The sequence below is a fragment of the Theropithecus gelada genome, chromosome X (assembly GCF_003255815.1).
Source record: "Theropithecus gelada isolate Dixy chromosome X, Tgel_1.0, whole genome shotgun sequence".
NCBI classification, from domain to species: domain Eukaryota; kingdom Metazoa; phylum Chordata; class Mammalia; order Primates; family Cercopithecidae; genus Theropithecus; species Theropithecus gelada.
In genome coordinates, this window is record NC_037689.1 from 151,849,518 (window position 1) to 151,867,952 (window position 18,435).

General features: G+C 56.8%; 2 protein-coding genes across 2 annotated transcripts; both read left to right on the forward strand.

Annotated features, from left to right (window-relative positions):
• Positions 1–3,298: 3,298 nt before the first annotated feature.
• Positions 3,299–11,153, forward strand: ATP6AP1 (ATPase H+ transporting accessory protein 1). The gene is made up of 10 exons (XM_025371766.1): positions 3,299–3,523; positions 3,723–3,846; positions 6,515–6,589; positions 6,956–7,149; positions 7,608–7,648; positions 8,308–8,393; positions 8,892–9,130; positions 9,796–9,843; positions 9,930–10,161; positions 10,326–11,153. The coding sequence occupies exons 1-10, from the start codon at positions 3,360–3,362 to the stop codon at positions 10,533–10,535; spliced, it is 1,413 nt and encodes a 470-aa protein (XP_025227551.1). The 5' UTR covers positions 3,299–3,359; the 3' UTR covers positions 10,536–11,153.
• A 373-nt stretch (positions 11,154–11,526) lies between these two features.
• On the forward strand, positions 11,527–18,107 carry GDI1 (GDP dissociation inhibitor 1). The gene is given in 12 exon segments (XM_025372023.1): positions 11,527–11,910; positions 13,142–13,213; positions 13,215–13,250; positions 13,383–13,482; positions 13,624–13,758; positions 14,565–14,763; positions 15,030–15,161; positions 15,755–15,854; positions 16,279–16,450; positions 16,767–16,911; positions 17,030–17,084; positions 17,176–18,107. Coding segments are annotated over 12 exon segments (1,344 nt in total). The 5' UTR covers positions 11,527–11,865; the 3' UTR covers positions 17,329–18,107.
• The last annotated feature ends 328 nt before the right edge of the window (positions 18,108–18,435 follow it).

Genomic DNA, 18,435 nt, shown 5'->3' on the forward strand with positions numbered 1-18,435 from the left:
CCATCTGGTACCAATGCAGGATAACAGTTGTTTCTCAGGGGACGTAGGAAAATGGGGTTTGGGGGACCCAGGTTCCTGCTAAGGAACTGGCAGTGCTCTTCACTGACTATGAAGTCCAGGGGCGGGGGCAGTGGTCTGAGGTTCCTTTTATTTATTTTTTGAGACGGAGTCTTGCTTTGTCGCCCAGGGTGGAGTGCAGTGGTGCGATCTCGGTTCACTGCATCCTCCGCCTCCTGGGTTCAAGCAATTCTCCTGCCTCAGCCTCCCAAGTAGCTGGGATCACAGGCGCCCGCCACATGCCCGGCTAATTTTTTGTATTTTTAGTAGAGACGGGGTTTCACCATGTTGGCCAGGCTGGTCTCAATCGCCTGACCTCGTAATCCACCCGCCTTGGCCTCCCAAAGTGCTGGGATTACAGGCGTGAGCCACCATGCCCAGCTGAGACGGAGTTTCGCTCTCGTTGCCCAGGCTGGAGTGCAATGGCATGATCTTGGCTCACTGCAACCCCTGCCTTCCAGGTTCAAGCGATTCTCCTGCCTCAGCCTCCCGAGTGGCTGGGATTACAGGCATGTGCCACCATGCCCGGCTAATTTTTGTATTTTTAGGAGAGACGGGGTTTCCCCATGTTGGTCAGGCTGGTGTGGAACTCCCAACCTCAGGTGATCTGCCTGCCTCAGCCTCCCAAAGTGCTGGGATTACAGGCATGAGCCTCCAAGCCCAGCCGTTCCTTTTATTTCTTTCTTTTTTTTTTTTCTTTTTTTTTTTTTCTTTTTTTTTTTGAGGCAGATTCTCGCTCTGTCGCCCAGGTTGGAGTGCAGTGGCGCGATCTTGGCTCACTGCAAGCTCTGACTCCCAGGTTCACGCCATTCTCCTGCCTCAGCCTCCTGGATAGTTGGGACTACAGGCGCCCGCCACCACGCCCGGCTAATTTTTTTGTATTTTTAGTAGAGACGGGGTTTCACCATGTTAGCCAGGATGGTCTCGATCTCCTGACCTCGTGATCCGCCCGCCTCGGCCTCCCAAAGTGCTGGGATTACAGGCGTGAGCCACCGTGCCCGGCCGTTCCTTTTATTTTTATACTGCATGTAGAGGTAAGATATGTGTAATATACCTTACACATGTATATGTAACATGTATGTTCCACATATTTTGGTATGTGTCCGATAGTATATTAAAACAATTTTAAAAGCCACAGGGAGATGAGGGCCTGAAGGGATTTCTTTTTTCTTTCTTCTTCTTTTTTTTTTTTTTGAGACGGAGTTTTGCTCTTGTTGCCTGGGCTGGAGTGCAATGGCATGATCTCGGTTCACTGCAACCTCCACCTCCCAGGTTCAAGCAATTGTCCTGTCTCAGCCTCCTGAGTAGCTGGGACTACAGGCGCGGGCCACCACGCCCAGCTAATTTTTGTATTTTTAGTAGAGATGGGGTTTTGCCACGTTTGCCAGGCTGGTCTTGAACTCTTAAGCTCAGGTTATCTGCCTGTCTCGGCCTCCCAAAGTGTTGGGATTACAGGCATAAGCCACCACGCCCAGCCAGGATTTCAATGAAGAAATGCTTTTACCCTAAAGATGAAGTCCCCAGACAGAAGGTGCTCATTGGTGCTATCAACATTTGGTGATTGGTTCAGTTTAGATATCACCTCCTGGTGGGAGCAGCTTCATGGGTGCCCGTCTCCTTACATCCCTCCCAGTCCCATGTCTCAACCTTTGGAACATGCATGACCCTGTATCATGACCTGCTGTCCTGCATGTCCTCTAGACTAGACTGTCAACTTCGGGGGCAGAGTCTGGGTGCCTGGCCCATAGCAGGTGCTTCAGGAAGCCTCAAGGGCCATCGCTCCAGGGACCCCTGGCAACGGAGGGAAGAATAAAAGCAGTCACAGGTGGGTTTCTCCCCTAAGGATGGAAGCAGCTCAGCAACAGAGTCCTGGTAGAGGCAAGATTGCATTCCACATTCCAGAGGAAGTCTTTGCCTTGAAACTATGTACCAAAAGTAACAGAAACATAATAGACATGCTTTCCTTTTTAAGTTTGCTGGATTCTCCTGGGATACAGTGAAGCTCCAGCAAAAACCTCTCTCCTCAGCTAGTTCAGGCCTGGAAATGGCCACTTGAGGGTTTCCCTAAGCACCCGAAACTCAGTGAGCCCCCAAGTGACCTCATCTCCCAGTCCCCAACTCAGAGAGACCCAAAAGCTACAATTTTCTTTGACTGTATCGTCAGACCCACTTCCTCTCTCCAGCTCAACTGCCACTATTCTCGTCCTAGTCTGAATCACATGTGACAATCATGACTACAATTTTTTTTTTTTTTTTGAGATGGACTCTTGCCAGGCTAGAGTGCAGTGGTGTGATCTTGGCTCACTGCAACCTCCGCCTCCCGGGTTCAAGTGATTCTCCTGCCTCAGCCTCCCGTGTAGCTGGGACTACAGGAGTGCGCCAGCATGCCCAGCTAATTTTTGTATTTTTAGTATTGACGGAGTTTCAACATGTTGGCCAGGATGATCTTGATCTCTTGATCAAGATTCGCCCGCCTCCGGCTTCCAAAGTGCTGGGATTACAGGCGTGAGCCACCGCGCCCGGCCCGTTAGGGTGTCTTTGAAGCCACGCTTCGCTCTGGGTTTCCCCCTTTCCTCTTCGGTTGCTCCTTGTCCGATCTCTTTTCTGGACCCTTCTCCCACCCAAAGTAAGTGCTGGGTGTTCCCGCAGATGCTATCCTGGGCTCGCTTCTGTCCTCATTCTAAGGGATTACAGTCTCCTGTCACCTGTATCAGGGAGGGTCCATCTACAGGAAAAAGACACCACTTTTGCAATTTTAAGGAAAAGGATTAAAACAAGGATTGGCCGGGTGCGGCGATGCGCGCCTGTAGTTCCACTTTTCCGGAGGCTGAGGTGCGAGGATCGCTTGAGCTGGGGGGTGGGGGTAGGCGAGACCAGCCTGGGCAATATAGGGAGACCCTGTCTCTTAAAAAAAAAAAAAAAGAAAAGAAAAAAGAAAAAAAGAAAGAAAGAAAAGAAGAGAGCAACAACAACACAAAATAAATAAATAAATAAAAACGGACGGGCGAACGCGTAGGGTGCGCGCAGGATTCCGCGGAGCCTCCCTGTCCCTCTTGTCTCGTCCTAGTAGGTCTAGCTGGGCCCCATCCCCTTTCCCACTCGGAGTGTGAGTGCCTGGAGACACGTACAGCCAACCAGTGAGAAGGAGTGGCCGCGAGTGGCATGCACTTGGTCCAATTACCTGCGGCCCTGCCGGCCGGCCCGCGCTTGGGCCAATGGAGGTGCGAGGCGGGGCTCAGGCGGGGGCAACGGTCACCTGATCCGCGGCTGTCGAGGCCGCTGAAGCAGTGGAGGCTGAGGCTATGATGGCGGCCACGGCGACGGCTCGAGTGCGGATGAGGCCGCGGTGTGCCCAGGCGCTCTGGCGGATGCCGTGGCTGCCGGTGTTTTTGTCGTTGGCGGCGGCGGCGGCGGCGGCGGCAGCGGCGGAGCAGCAGGTCCCGCTGGTGCTGTGGTCCAGTGACCGGTGAGCGGGCCGGGGTGGGATGCGCTGTGGCGGCTGAGGCGCCCTCGCCCGACTCCGACTCCGGCGCTGTCCTACGCGAGGGGTGGTGAGGCCCAGAGGTGGACTGTTCTTTGCTCGGGGGTCGCAGCGAATCTGCCGGCAACAGAGCTCCAGTCCACATGCGCCCCCGTCTGACAGCACCTCTTCTGTCCCCTGCCAGGGACTTGTGGGCTCCTGCCGACACTCATGAAGGCCACATCACCAGCGACTTGCAACTCTCTGCCTACTTAGATCCCGCCCTGGAGCTGGGTCCCCGGAATGTGCTGCTGTTCCTGCAGGACAAGGTGCGCCTGCCCCAGCCCACTCTCCCCCGGTCATCGGGAGGCAGCCAGGAACCCCTCCCCCCATGACACTGACGCCCATTCCCCAAGGGAAGCTTCAGTGACCTTGTCCCAACCGTAGGGAGGTGTGGGTCGTCTCATGGGAAGGCCTGTAGTAAACGCTTCAGTGGGCATGGCGACAGCCTCGGAAATGGCACCAACTTGATTGGAGGAAGCGACGGGTCAGAGGCCAGGTACCTACTGATTACCAAGCACTTTGGATATCTGACTTACTCCAATATGGTGGGTGGGGATTATTGTCCCTGTTCGTTTATAAATGAGAAGACTGAGGCTGGAGGTTAAGTGACTTGCCCAAGCTCATACAGCTAATGGGTGGCACAGTTGTAATTCTAGCTGTGATGATCATAATAATGATAATTGGAAAATGATCACCTGTTTAGTGCTTTGTAGGCACTTGCTATACTGATGTCATTATCTCGGTTTTACTGCCAAGGAAAGTAAGGTTTGTCGAGATACAATGTTTCACTACAGTTGATAGACACCACTTTGGTTCCAGCCTGAGTCTGTCAATCCTCCCTCCCAATTGGAGCTCATAACCTGCATGCTGTTTTCCCTCCCATCCAGGATCTTTGCCCCCAAGCAGGCGTGCAGACCATGAGATGATTCTAAGATAGCAAGCGTCTGCTAGGCCCTCCCTTGTTGGTGGCCTGTATGGCTCATTGCCCTTGTAGTCTCCCTTGGTTGCTGTGTGGGCAGATGGTGGCCTGAAGTCTTTTCAGGAGGTGGTAAATAATATAGTCAGATAGGAACTGAGTCCTAGTTCCACCATGTAACCAGCCATTGGAGGCATGAAATAATCTTTGTCAATGACAGTTTCTACATCTGTAAAATGAAGACACCACCTACATCAGAGGGCTGTGAGGGGGAATTCTTTTTTTTTGTTTTTTTTTTTTGAGACAGAGTCTCGCTCTGTTGCCCAGGCTGGAATGCAGTGGTGCAATGTAAGCTCAATGCAACCTCCGCCTCCTGGGTTCAAGCAATTCTCTGCCTCAGCCTCCTGAGTAACTAGGATTACAGGGCACCTGCCACTGCGCCCAGCTAATTTTTGTATTTTTTTTTTTTTTTGTATTTTGAGTAGAGACAGGGTTTCACCATGTTGGCCAGACTGGTCTTGAACTCCTGACCTCGTGATCAACCCACCTCGGCCTCCCAAACTGCTGGGATTACAGGCATGAGCCACCGCGCCCGGCCTGTGAGGGGGGATTCTTATAATCCACATAAAACATCTAGCCAGGATCCCCCAGTCTTTCGGCATTCACCCATTCATTCATTTGTCCAATATGGAAAGCCTACTATGTGCCAGGTATTATGAAGTGTTGGGGATACGGCAGTGAGCAGAAGAACCCAATCCCCCACCGTCAGGAAGCTGATATTCTCATGAGGGTGACCAGTAAATACTAAGTTGGTATATTATATGATGTCAGTGTTATAGTCTTTAGGGAAGGAAACAGGCTAAGGGGACAGAGTGACTGGGATGCTGTTTTAGATAAGGGTGGTCAGACCGGGCCTCACTGAGGAGGTGAGGAGGTGATATCTGAGCAGAGATCTTAATGGAGGGAGGGAGCCGTTGGGGGAAGGACATTCCTGGAACAGCAAATGCAAGGGCCCTGGGCGAGGTGTGCTCTTGGCAAGCTCAAGGAAGACCTGGTGTGACTGGAGCACAAGGGGTAGTGAGTGAGAGAAAGGGGTAGGAGATGTAGGAGATGGTTCTCAGGTGGCCAGGCAATGAAGTAGGACCTTGTAGGCCATGAGGGGGAAGGTCAGGTGCAGTTCTAAATGTGTAAGAAAGCCTTGGGTAATGTGGAGCAGGGAGTGGTGTGATTTCTCAATTAAAGGAAGCCCACAGGACCCACCAGCAACTCCTGGGCTTTCCGACTGGGAGCCCGGGCGGCCAAACAGCAGCAAGGTCCTGCCCACAAGGGAGGGGAGACTGGGCGAGTGTATATACCAAACAGGTTAGGGAAGCTGATTAAAATCTCCTCAGGGCCTAACTGGGAAAGGCCAGAGGAAGCTGGAGATTGGAGTAGGGGGTAGGAGTGAAAGGACAAAGGACATCTGTAAGTTGTATAGAAAAAGGGATGGGGTCAGGGCCACTGTGGTCCTAAGAGCTCAAAAGACTTCAGTGCTTCCTCCACATGTTCTGAGATCTCACCTCTCTCCCCTTCCACCAAAAGCAAGTGGGGTGACGGTCCTGTCCAGACTGGACGTAGCCAACTCCCATTTTCTCTGGCTGGGAGGCCTGCTGCAAATGCTCTTGGCTGCCCCACCCCCTCCCCACAGCTTCCCTGTTCCCTCCCCAGTTCCTCTTGTCTGTAGGGCGGGTAAGGCAGCTGACTCCTACTCCTGAGGTTACCACAAATCAGCTGCCTGCAGATCTCCCCACCCCCATGACTGCCTTCTATGTCTTCTCACCCTGCCTTGACAGTGCTGGAGGGAAGAGACGAGTCTCCCACCCACCACCACCAACACACAGTCGCGCTCCACTATACCGAACCTGACTCTCAGTGAGACTTTGCTGGCCCTGAGAATGCACGGGGAAGGTGGCTGTCCCCTGCCTTGGCCCCCATTCCTTGTCAAACCTCCTCAGATGTCTCCCCTGTTTCCCTATTAGCTGAGCATTGAGGATTTCACAGCATATGGTGGTGTGTTTGGAAACAAGCAGGACAGCGCCTTTTCTAATCTCGAGGTAAGAGTCCTCTCCCAGCCAGGGGCCATGGGGGACATTCTGTGCTTCTCCCAGCATAAGAACTGTACTCTTACCTCATATCAGGGTTACTTGGGTCTGAGTCTCCTCTGGGCTGCCTCCTCCCTCCCCCCCGCCCCGCAAACAACAACAACAACAACAAAACCACCTCATACTCTTAGCAGAGACACTGGCTTTGGGGTAGAAAGGCCTGGGGCCTGAATGTCAGGGGCTGGGGTGTGGGCCATTTTCTTGGTGAGCCTTTGTGGGTATGGCTTGCCAGAGGAAACCTGCCACAGAGGTTTGGGGGGCTGGCCCAGGCCCACTGGCCCCTGGCTAACTCACCTTTTGCCTCTCCCCTATCACCAGAATGCCCTGGACCTGGCCCCCTCCTCCCTGGTGCTTCCTGCCGTTGACTGGTATGCAGTCAGCACTCTGACCACTTACCTGCAGGAGAAGCTCAGGGCCAGCCCCTTGCATGTGGACTTGGCCACCCTGCGGGAGCTGAAGCTCAACGCCAGCCTCCCTGCCCTGCTGCTCATTCGCCTGCCCTACACGGCCAGGTACTGCCCACATGGCCCAGCCACCAGCCTCGGGGTCCAGAGAGCAGCAAGGCCCTGGGCTATGGCATGTGGTGGCACCGTTTGACCAAATATGCCAGTACTCTCCACCCCCTCACAGCCCTTCTAGAAGGTGCCATGTGTGGCCAGAAGAGGTGGGGAGGGCCTCTTCTGTGATTCAGGAGTTGGTGCCTAGCTCCAGAGATGAGGCAGATGTGAGCCCTGTGGGTGGGGAGCCTTCTCACCTAGCCAGGCCCTTGTCACAGAGCAGGTGGCTAGGACTTGAGTGTGACTGAGAAGCCTCGGGGTGAGATGGGCTTCCAGGAGTGGGCACTGAGGTAAGAGTATGCAGGCTTGGTGTGTGGGGCTAGTGGGGAGGAGAAGCTGGGGCGGGGGAAGGGTAGTAGGCAGCACAGGTCCAGGCTGCCTGAGGACTCTGGCGCTCTGTTTGTCTTCCATAGCTCTGGTCTGATGGCACCCAGGGAAGTCCTCACAGGCAATGGTGAGTAGAATCAGGGAGGATGCACATCCTCACCTAGCCCTTGGGCGGGGACCACAGACAGTTGGCCTGCAGCTCCTCAGCCTCCTCACTCCCAGGGTGGCCCTCCTGCTTCTCGGGGCAGCTGACAGTGGAGCAGGGAAATGCTGGCTCCCAGGACCAGCCAGGGACCACCTAGCAGAGGACCCTGTCCAGCCAGACCCCACTTGGCAGAGGGGGGACCCTCTGTGCTGGAGGCTATGGAGCCAGTTTCTGTGCATGCAGCGTGAATCCTAGAGTTATGGGTTTAATAAGACTGCAGACATTTGGAAAAACAATTCTGGGGACTTACTTATTTGCAATAAAGAACAGTCATTCCCCATGGAAAGGCAGTCACAAACCTTTCATGGGTGGATGCGGAGTTTTCTGTATTGATATGTATTTTCTCGTGTCACATAGGTAGGGCTTGGCATTAGGAAGTTGATGACCAAAGCCACAGTTGTTCACGGGGGAGGCTAGGAATGGGGGTGGGGTGAGAAATAGCTGCTCCTAAGGATCCTCAGTGGAAAGTAATAACACCACTTTCAGATGGTCTAGAAGGTTTCTAAAGCAGACGGTGGGGAGTGTTTCTTTACACAGGGTGCCTGGTGACTTGACTCTCTGCTCTCCTTGTTGACCCTCAGATGAGGTCATTGGGCAGGTCCTGAGCACACTCAAGTCTGAAGATGTCCCGTACACAGCGGCCCTCACAGCGGTCCGCCCTTCCAGGGTATGTGCCCTTCCAGCAGGGGCTCTGGGGCATGCAGGGAGAGGCAGTGTGGTGAGTCTGTCTGGAGGTGGGGGGTGTATGCCACAGGCAGGCTGTCCGGGAGGCCCAGCATAGCGGAAGCATCAGGCACAGAACCCCTGTGGTGTGACTATTTGGAGTGGCTTGTCCCTGGGCTGACTCTGGGGGAGGACTAGGATGAGCACTCAAGTGCTGCCTCCCCATTCCAGGGGCAGCTTTCCATCTCGTCCTTTGAGGCTTGTGGGTGGCAGACTTGGACACTAAGTCTAAATGACCCTAAGTTTGAGGGACTAGGAACGTCATCAGGGTTTAGGGGCCATCAGGGAAAGCTTTCTGGAGGAAAGGCCTCCTCTGGCTGGTGGGACTTTGAGATAGTGGACAGGGTGTCCTGTCGGGAGAGGAGGGAGGGCACGACAGCTGGGTTGGAGTATGACAGTCTCCCAGGGCTGCTGAAAGAAGGCTGGTTGGGTGTTTCTGCAGGTGGCCCGTGATGTAGCGGTGGTGGCTGAAGGGCTAGGTCGCCAGCTGTTACAAAAACAGCCAATATCACCTGTGATCCATCCTCCTGTGAGTTACAATGACACCGCTCCCCGGATCCTGTTCTGGGCCCAAAACTTCTCCGTGGCGTACAAGGACCAGTGGGAGGACCTGACTCCCCTCACCTTTGGGGTGCAGGAGCTCAACCTGACTGGCTCCTTCTGGAATGACTCCTTTGCCAGGCAAGGGCACTAGGCTGGGGAGGACTGTGCCACCACAGGTGACCTTCCCACCACTGTGAGTCGCAGGTGGGGCAGGGAGCCAGGGTCAGGTCTGTGTGTTGGGGTGGGGATGGCCATGGTCTGGTTGGGGTCTGGGCAGTGTGAGGATGTAGGAGGTGTCATGGCGGGGGGTGCTGTTGGAGGGGAGTTGCTCAGACTTCTGCCTCCCCATGCTTGTGAGTCTTTGGTTGGGACCTTGGTTGTTAACACCTCCCCCTTGAGCAAAACTTCCGGGACTTTGTGTGGGCAAATGCCAGGCCAGCTACCTGAGGCATTTATGGGGCAACCATGCCCTTCTGTTTGCTCTCACCCCCAAAGCCCAGCCCAGGCACCTTAGTCACCCTAAGAGGGAGTAAAAGGAGAGGTAGTGAGCTCAGGGGAACCAGAGGAAGGACCCCCATGCTGGTGGCAAGGGGAACCTGGGTCCTGGCTTCCAGCTCTGTTCTGGGCTTGCAATGTGACTGGATCCTCAGTTTTCCTATCTGTCAAGTGGGGTCACTGCTTCTTCAGGTGGCTGCAAGGACCCAAGGCAGCTTAGGTAAGAGCAGAGCTGAGGAACTTGTTCCTCTAAGATGCCAAAGGCCCTCCCAGAGCCTCATGGTGCACCTCTTTCTCTGCCTCTGCAGGCTCTCACTGACCTATGAACGACTCTTTGGTACCACAGTGACATTCAAGTGAGTCCTGGGGTGGTTGAGGTGTGGGTAGGCTGGTGTGGCCCCAGCCTCCCCAGCTCACCTGACATCCCTGCCACCTTCCCCAGGTTCATTCTGGCCAACCGCCTCTACCCAGTGTCCGCCCGGCACTGGTTTACCATGGAGCGCCTCGAAGTCCACAGCAATGGCTCCGTTGCCTACTTCAATGCTTCTCAGGTCACAGGGCCCAGCATCTACTCCTTCCACTGCGAGTATGTCAGCAGCCTGAGCAAGAAGGGCAGTCTCCTCGTGGCCCGCACGCAGCCCTCCCCCTGGCAGATGATGCTTCAGGACTTCCAGGTATGACGCAGGGGTGGCCCAGCTTCAGGTGGGGGAGCCCAGGCTGGTGTTTGAGAAACGAAGAGAGGCTTGGGCTTGGGAGTCCTGTCCCTGCGCTGCCCTTGTCCCAGTCCTTGCTGGGCCTCCCAACGGTCCTTTCTGACCCGTGTCTGTGTGTCTGCCAGATCCAGGCTTTCAACGTGATGGGGGAGCAGTTCTCCTATGCCAGTGACTGTGCCAGCTTCTTCTCCCCCGGCATCTGGATGGGGCTGCTGACCTCCCTGTTCATGCTCTTCATCTTCACCTACGGCCTGCACATGATCCTCAGCCTCAAGACCATGGATCGCTTTGATGACCACAAGGGCCCCACCATTTCTTTGACCCAGATCGTCTGACCCTGTGCCAGTGGGGGGTTGAGGGTGGGACAGTGTCCGTGTTGTTGCTTTCCCACCCTGCAGCACACTGGACTGAAGAGCTTCCCTCTTCCTACCGCAGCATGAACCCCAAGCTCCCCTCAGCCCATCTTGCTCCCTCTTCAGCCTGCTGAGGAGCTTTCCTGGGCTGCCCCCATCTCTCCCAACAAGGTGTACATATTCTGCGTAGATGCTAGACCAACCAGCTTCCTAGGCTTAGTCGCTGTGAGGCGTAAGGGACATGAATTCTAGGGTCCCCTTTCTCCTTATTTATTCTTGTGTCTACATCATCCCTGGCTGTGGATAGTGTTTTTGTGTAGCAAATGCTCCCTCCTTAAGGTTATAGGGCTCCCTGAGTTTGGGGTGTGGAAGTTCTACTTAACTGTCCTGCTTGGCTGTCGTTATCGTTTTCTGGTGATGTTGTGCTAACAATAAGCAGTACACTGGGGTTTATTTCTGTGGCCTGAGAAGGAAGGCACCTCCACAGGTGGGCTGGGTGCGATCGTCGGCTGTCTGGCATGTTCCCACCGGAAGTGCCTGGCAGGAGCAGGGGGTGCTCGGTTGTTTCCTTCCTAATAAAGTAAACGAGGATCGCCATGCGTTGGGCCTCTTGTCGCTCATTTCTGCGCTGAGCTTTTGGCGCGTGCTCGCCAGAGGTATGCGGGAGGATGGAGCCTGGAGAGGGGGAGGCTAGGAGGCATCCCCGGAGACCGGGAGGGGCTTTAGTAAGCTGGGCCCTAACCGCTTAGGGCAGGGAGGGGTGGTCGGGCCGAGTCCCGGTGCGCTTCGGCGTCTCAGGAGGCCGTAGTGACAATGGCAGCCTTCGCGTCGTGAGGGAGCCGCCCCCGGCTGCCGCAGCGGCGCGCGTCCGTCGCGGGGCCGCGCCGAGACTCCCGGGGGGCGGGGCGGGCGCGCGCGGGGCGGGGCGGGGCGGGTGGGGCGGGGCGCGCGCGGCTCCCGCGCATGGATCCTTCCCGGGCCGCAGCACCGGCCGCCGGCCCGCCCCGCCCGCCCCGCCCGCCCCGCCCCGAGCCTCTCTGGACTCTCGGCGAGCAACGTCGCCCGCGGAGCCGCGCTGGTGCTGTGGCCCGGGCCCTGGCAGCCCTCCCGGGAGGCGAGCCGGGAAGGCGGTGTCCCCTGCCGGGTGCGGCGGGGCGCGGGAAGAGGCGGGACTCTTTGACGCGGCGGAGGGGTCGGGCGGCGGCCGACGCGCCGCCATCTTTGGTCCAGTGCGGTGGCGGCGGCGGCGGTGGCTACTGCTGCGGTGAAGGAGGAGGAGGAGCCGAGCGGGCGCTGCCACTGAGGCCTGACCATGGACGAGGAATACGATGTAATCGTGCTGGGGACCGGCCTCACCGTAAGTGCGGCCCCGGGCGCCCTTGGCCCTGCGTCGTGCCCTCGCCATTCCCCGCGATGATGCGGCCGCCGGCCCATCCTCCGGTCACTGCCATCTTCTGCGCTCGGCTCCCCGAAAAGCCGGCGCCGTGCCCACCCCGCTGCTCCCCCCGCGATGTCACCTCTGTTCGTTGCCATGACCCCATCTCCCCGAAGGGGCCCCCTTCCTGGCCGCCCCCTGGCCTACCCGGGTCCGACCCCCGGCGCTCTCCCATCTTCCCTACCCCTGCCCTCTGGACCGGAAAACGCACCCCCACTCGGCCCGTTGCCCCCGACCCCGCCCACCCATCGCCCCCACCCCGCCCACCCATCGCCCCCACCCATCACGGCATCCACCCGTCGCCCGCACCCATCGCCCGCCTAGCGTTGCCTCCCAGCGTCCCTTCCCATCTTGCGCTAATCCCTGTGAGGATGAAGTACAAGGACCTGGGGTCAGGGGGCCTCGCCAGGGTGGGCTCTCAGCCCGCCCCCTCGTCGTCTTCTGGGGCCAGGGGATCCAGGGAATGTTCCAGAAGGAGCAGCAGTGGGGGCAGTAAGCATATTCCCGCAACCCCACCTCGGTTGCCCATGGAGACCTCAGGCTGAGTAGCATCTGCAGCCTTTGTCCTTGGGCTAGTGACAGTGACTGGTGAGGGTGTTTATCTTCCCCCTTTCCCCGAAAATCCCGTTGGCCCACTCCCCTCAGAGACTCTTCTTCCTCGGTCCAGACCCAGATGCCCCTCCTCAGCTCTTTGAAGAAAGAGCAGTCCAGGGTGGGGCCTACAATTTCAAGGACTGTGCTAAGCCTTTCTTTGCTTCCCTTTGGAGTGTCCTTCGCAGTCCAGCTGGGTCCCCTCTGTGCCACATTGTGTTTTATCCGCCTTTTTGTGCGGCTCTGCGTAGGTAGATGCCTCTCGGCGTGTTGGTACTGGAAGGCCATCCTGTGTCTGCTGGATGCCCTGCCTACCTCAAAGCCTCCGTTATTTCACTGTCTGCCTTGTGAGGGGGACGGGTCTCCTTTACCCCGCAAGGTTGCAATGGAGAGTGTGGTCGGATGAAGCCATCACCCCAATTTTAGGCGAGGCAACTAGCCGGTGGGGGTGGTGGGTGAAAGGAGCTGTCCACTGAGGCAGGTTTGGGTGGGGAACAAATCAGGGCTGCTGGTAGGAGCAGAGGAAGGTGGGAGTGCAGCGGATTGTGTGGCCCTCCCCCAGGAATGCATCTTGTCGGGCATCATGTCTGTGAACGGAAAGAAGGTGCTGCACATGGACCGGAACCCCTACTACGGGGGGCGAGAGCTCCTCCATCACACCCCTGGAGGAGGTGAGGCTGCCTGGGCCCAGGCCCATCCCTGTTAACCTCCCACACAGCGGCACAGGGTGGAAGTAGCTCTCCAGGTGCCTGGAGCAGGAGGAGGTGGTCCCTGAGGTGTCTCTCTCTCCCTTCTGCTTACAGCTGTATAAGCGTTTTCAGTTGCTGGAGGGGCCCCCTGAGTCCATGGGCCGAGGCCGAGACTGGAACGTTGACCTGATTCCCAAATTCCTCATGGCTAACGGTGAGGGACAGGAAGGAGGTATTGCAGGTCGGGGGTGATAGGGAAGACCTAAGGACAGTCAGGCTCCAGAAGAGACGCAGCCAGACCAGCTAGAACCTCTGGAGAGAGCCGTGCTGATGTTGCCCTTGTGCACCCCCACAGGGCAGCTGGTAAAGATGCTACTGTATACAGAAGTGACTCGCTACCTGGACTTCAAGGTGGTGGAGGGCAGCTTTGTCTACAAGGGGGGCAAGATCTACAAAGTGCCGTCCACTGAGACTGAGGCCTTGGCTTCCAGTGAGTGTGGGCCCCCTGAGCCAGAGAAATCATGGGGTGGCAGGGAAGCCAACTGTCTTTGGGATGGGTGGCTGTCCAGAGTAAGGCACCCCTTTGTCCAAAGTCACATTCCCCCATGAAGGACCAGAGGCCCTTCACTCTGTATTCCCTCTGCCCCATGTCATGCCGCATGGCTGGCTGCCAAGAGGGAGGTCCCCACGCAGCAGGGATGTGACGTGGAGGGGAACGGGACTCCTTTTGAAAGACTTGAGCATGGCCAGGCGCGGTGGCTCATGCCTGTAATCCCAGCACTTTGGGAGGCCTAGGCGGGTGGATCACGAGGTTAGGAGTTCAAGACCAGCCTGGCCAACATGGTGAAACCCCGTCTCGTCTCAAAATACAAAAAATTAGCTGAGTGTGGTGGCACACACCTGTAATCCCAGCTACTCGGGAGGCTGAGGCAAGAGAATGGTTTGAACCCGGGAGGTGGAGGTTGTGGTGAGCCGAGATCACACCACTGCACTCCAGCCTGGGCGATAGAGCAAGACTCCATCTCAAAAAACAACAACAACAAAGAAAACTTGAGCCTTTGGCAGGGGCTCCACTGGATCCTCAAGACATCCCCAAGTGTCCAAGCCAGGAAAGCCCTTAGAGTCCATCTAGGCCAATCCCCTCTTCATCCTGGTGGGGAAACTGAGGCTAAAAAGGGTGGAGAGATTAACCTAAGGTCACAGGACAGCTGGGCTGGGAGTGGGGGTGCCTGCCCTGCTGAGATGGAGAGTTTTGTGCTGCGTTGGTGCAGAACCTCCTCCCGCCACCTTCCTTAGATCTGATGGGTATGTTTGAGAAACGGCGCTTCCGCAAGTTCCTGGTGTTTGTGGCAAACTTCGATGAGAATGACCCCAAGACCTTTGAGGGTGTTGACCCCCAGACTACCAGCATGCGTGATGTCTACCGGAAGTTTGATCTGGGCCAGGATGTCATCGATTTCACTGGCCACGCCCTGGCACTCTACCGCACTGATGAGTGAGGGGAAGCTGGTGTGGCGGCAGCCCCCTCGCCCGGCCCACCTCCTGCCCTCCCCACACCTGCCTGTTGTCCCCCTGCCCCGCATGTTCCTTGTACTCAGCCATAGGCTCACCTATCACCCTTTCCATTTCCCTCTTGCATTTGATCCTCATCTTCCCCAGGCCATTCAGGGTGGTGGGAAGACTGGCCTGGTACCTGGTACCTGGGGGGGGTAAGTCAGGGGTGCTGCTACTGGAGCATCTTCCCTAACCCCTGTCCCCCAGCTACCTGGACCAGCCCTGTCTTGAGACCATCAACCGCATCAAGTTGTACAGTGAGTCCCTGGCCCGGTATGGCAAGAGCCCATATTTATACCCGCTCTACGGCCTGGGCGAGCTGCCCCAGGGTTTTGCAAGGTGAGGACGTGGGTTTTTTCAGTTGGCATGGCTGAGTAGGACTAGGGCCAGGAGTGGAGATGGCCCCCTTGAGCATTTCCCTGGTAGCATTTCCTCCTTTCCAATTCGTGATCTTCATTTACTTCACTCCATCCTTGGGTGATGAGGGCACAACCCCAGTGCACTGAAGTACAGAAGTCTCCACACTTGAAGAACCAAGTTTCCACAAATGTGACTTGCTCAGTTCCCGGCAGCACCAGGACTGGGCCCAGGGCCCCAGAACCTTGAGTCAGGGCTTCGCTGGGAGGTGACCTATCTTGAGAGAGTCCATCCTGGTCCTTCAGGCTGTCTTGGTGCAGAGCACTGCTCCCTCATGCCCCCTTCTGCTGGTCCTTGGCAGTGTATTCTGGGCAGAAGAAGCTCCAGAGAGGAAAGAGCCCGCTGAGATGGGGCCAGAGTTCACAGCAGTGACACAGCTGGGATGAATCCCGGCGTCTCCTGCCTGCTGCCTGCCTGGGGCAGCCTTTTTTGCACCTTGGTGGAGGAAGGGTGACAGTGGAATTGGTCCCCGTTTCTCCTGGGAGGGGCCTTCACCAGGGCTGTTCTCACCACAGATTGAGTGCCATCTATGGGGGGACGTATATGCTGAACAAACCTGTGGATGACATCATCATGGAGAATGGCAAGGTGGTGGGCGTGAAATCTGAGGGAGAGGTGAGCCTTTCTGGTGCAGTGCAGTCACCATGGTTGAGGCAGGGCTTGGTCACCACCTTCTCACTGTGCTGCCGGGTCTCCTGCTGCACAGCCCCGAGGGTCTTGGAGCTGGGAACTGGGCGTCCAGAAGTCTTCAGAGCCATGCATGTGGGTGAGAGGCTATTTCAGAGGCCACACGCCGTGTCTGTAGTGCAGAAAGTGTTCTTGATCACGGGGCATCTGGGAGGCGGGGGCGGGCACCCAGCCTATGCATCAGGGCCTACCTCTGTGAGCTGCAGGGCAGGGCCATGTATTCAGGAGGGGCAGTAGTGATGGCTCCGAGGAGTGCCTTGTCTGCCAGAGCTGCCTGCCTTTGCTGTGAACACAGCCCCAAGACTACCTAAGGGAGTGATCTGACGGGCGAGGATTTCTGGTGCCTTCTCAGGTGGCCCGCTGCAAGCAGCTGATCTGTGACCCCAGCTACATCCCGGACCGTGTGCGGAAGGCTGGCCAGGTTATCCGCATCATCTGTATCCTTAGCCACCCCATCAAGAACACCAACGATGCCAACTCCTGCCAAATAATCATCCCCCAGAACCAGGTCAACAGGAAGTCAGGTAGGCCGGGTGCTGGTACAACTTCCTCTAGGGTGTTCTCTTTGGGGTTACCCTTTCTTTCCCCATCAGTGTCGGAGCTCCCTGCCTTACCTCTCTGGAAAAAATTTGACCCACATTGTAGTCACCACAACTTGGACCCCTAGGGTTTGGGTGGCCTGGACTCTTCCCCTCTGGGAGGGTGGTGGCTTGGATGCTACCTGCTTTGCGGGGCTGGGGAGGGGGCAGGTGGGCCAGACTTGTGTCCAGCCACTGGAACCCATCTCTGCGTATGGCCAGCGCCTCTGGCCCGAGTTGACGGAGCTCTTCCTGTGGCCAGACATCTACGTGTGCATGATCTCCTATGCACACAACGTGGCAGCCCAGGGCAAATACATCGCCATCGCCAGCACTACTGTGGAGACCACGGACCCTGAAAAGGAGGTGGAGCCGGCTCTGGAGCTGTTGGAGCCCATTGACCAGAAGTGAGGGGCTGGGCTGAGCCCGAGAGGGAGAGGGAGGGAGCCCAGGAGCTGGGCTTAGGGACCAGGAAGGGCATGGCCCGTTGTGAGGCCTGTCACCTCCCCTCTGTCTGCCCCTCAGGTTTGTGGCTATCAGTGACTTGTATGAGCCCATTGATGATGGTTGTGAGAGCCAGGTAAGCAGTTTGTCCCAGCCCTGGCTCCTGGCCGCCCCCACCAGGGCACCTGCCTGACTCACCCTGGGCGCTGGGCTTTGGCTGTTTCCAGGTATTCTGTTCCTGCTCCTACGATGCCACCACACACTTTGAGACAACCTGCAACGACATCAAAGACATCTACAAACGCATGGCTGGCATGGCCTTTGACTTTGAGAACATGAAGCGTAAACAGAACGACGTCTTTGGAGAAGCTGAGCAGTGATTGTGGCCGCCCCCAGCCCCTGCTGCCCCAGCCTGTGTCTGTTCTCCTAGAGGGCTCCAGCATCCTCTGCTTCCCCCACCACGTTCCCATCACCCACCTCATTGATCCACTGACCAAATCCTTAACCCTAGCTATGGTTTGGGAGATGGGGGGTTGGATAGCATCCTCTTTCTTGGCCCTTCCTTATCCTAGGAAAAGAGGGTTCCTCTCCTTGTGTGTGTCTCTTCCCCCCACCCCTAATTCTTCTGCTCTGTTCGGGAAGACGGGGAGGAAAAGGTGACTTCTGCCCCCACCGCTCTTACCCCACTGTAGTGGCCTTTGGAGATGCCCCCACCTCCCCCCACCAACTCTTGGCGTGTTGGAGAGAAGGGGCCCTCCCAGCACAAAGTTGCATTCCTCCCCCCTAATTTATTCTAATTTATTAACTTCGACCCACCCCTTCTGAGCCTGCAGCCTTCCCGTGTGGCCTGGGGGCTGTAGAGTGAGCTGCCCCAGCCCCTCCCAGCCTGGGGCAGTGGGGAAGGCTTGGGCGTGGCCCCGTTGGAGGTTGATTTGCTGTTTTGTTTCTTGTCTTTGTGTTTGTGTTCTGTGGTACTTGCTGAGAGAAAAATGTGAGCAAAGCAGAAGGAGGTGGGAAAATGGACCCAAACCCCAGTGTGCCCTGCCTTTCCTTTAGTGGTGGGAAACCCTTATCTTGCAAAGTGAATGTGTCCCCTTCCCCACCCTCTAGTGTATTTCACAGAAAACAAAACCTCCCAATAAAACGGTTGAAACCTGAACCTCTGGATCTTTACGGTTATCTCCCAAAAGCTGGGTACCTGGCAGGGCTTTGGCTGCCTGGGTTGGGGCTCTGGCTTAGCTTCACTCTGGACTGTAAAAGGTGGCAGTCGTCAGGGAATTCCTCACCCAGAGCACGCTGGGGCCAAACTGACTTAAAGCTTAAGGCTACCAGTGTAAGTTAATGCTGGCACCAGGACTGCAGCCCTCAGTGCTCAATGCAGGGGGAGTGCGGTGGGGGGCGGGTGTCAACGTGGAGAAAGCAGAGGGAGCGGGGGTCTTGGCCTCTGGCTTGAGAGGGCAGAGGGGACCCGGGGCCAGCCTTGGATG

Bases quoted from the DNA above. Each gene is read 5' to 3' on its own strand.
- ATP6AP1 (XM_025371766.1), top strand. From the start codon at position 3,360: ATGATGGCGGCCACGGCGACGGCTCGAGTGCGGATGAGGCCGCGGTGT. The intron at 8,394-8,891 runs GTATGTGCCCTT...GTGTTTCTGCAG, and splicing joins CAGCGGTCCGCCCTTCCAGG to GTGGCCCGTGATGTAGCGGT. The intron at 10,162-10,325 runs GTATGACGCAGG...TGTGTCTGCCAG, and splicing joins TGATGCTTCAGGACTTCCAG to ATCCAGGCTTTCAACGTGAT.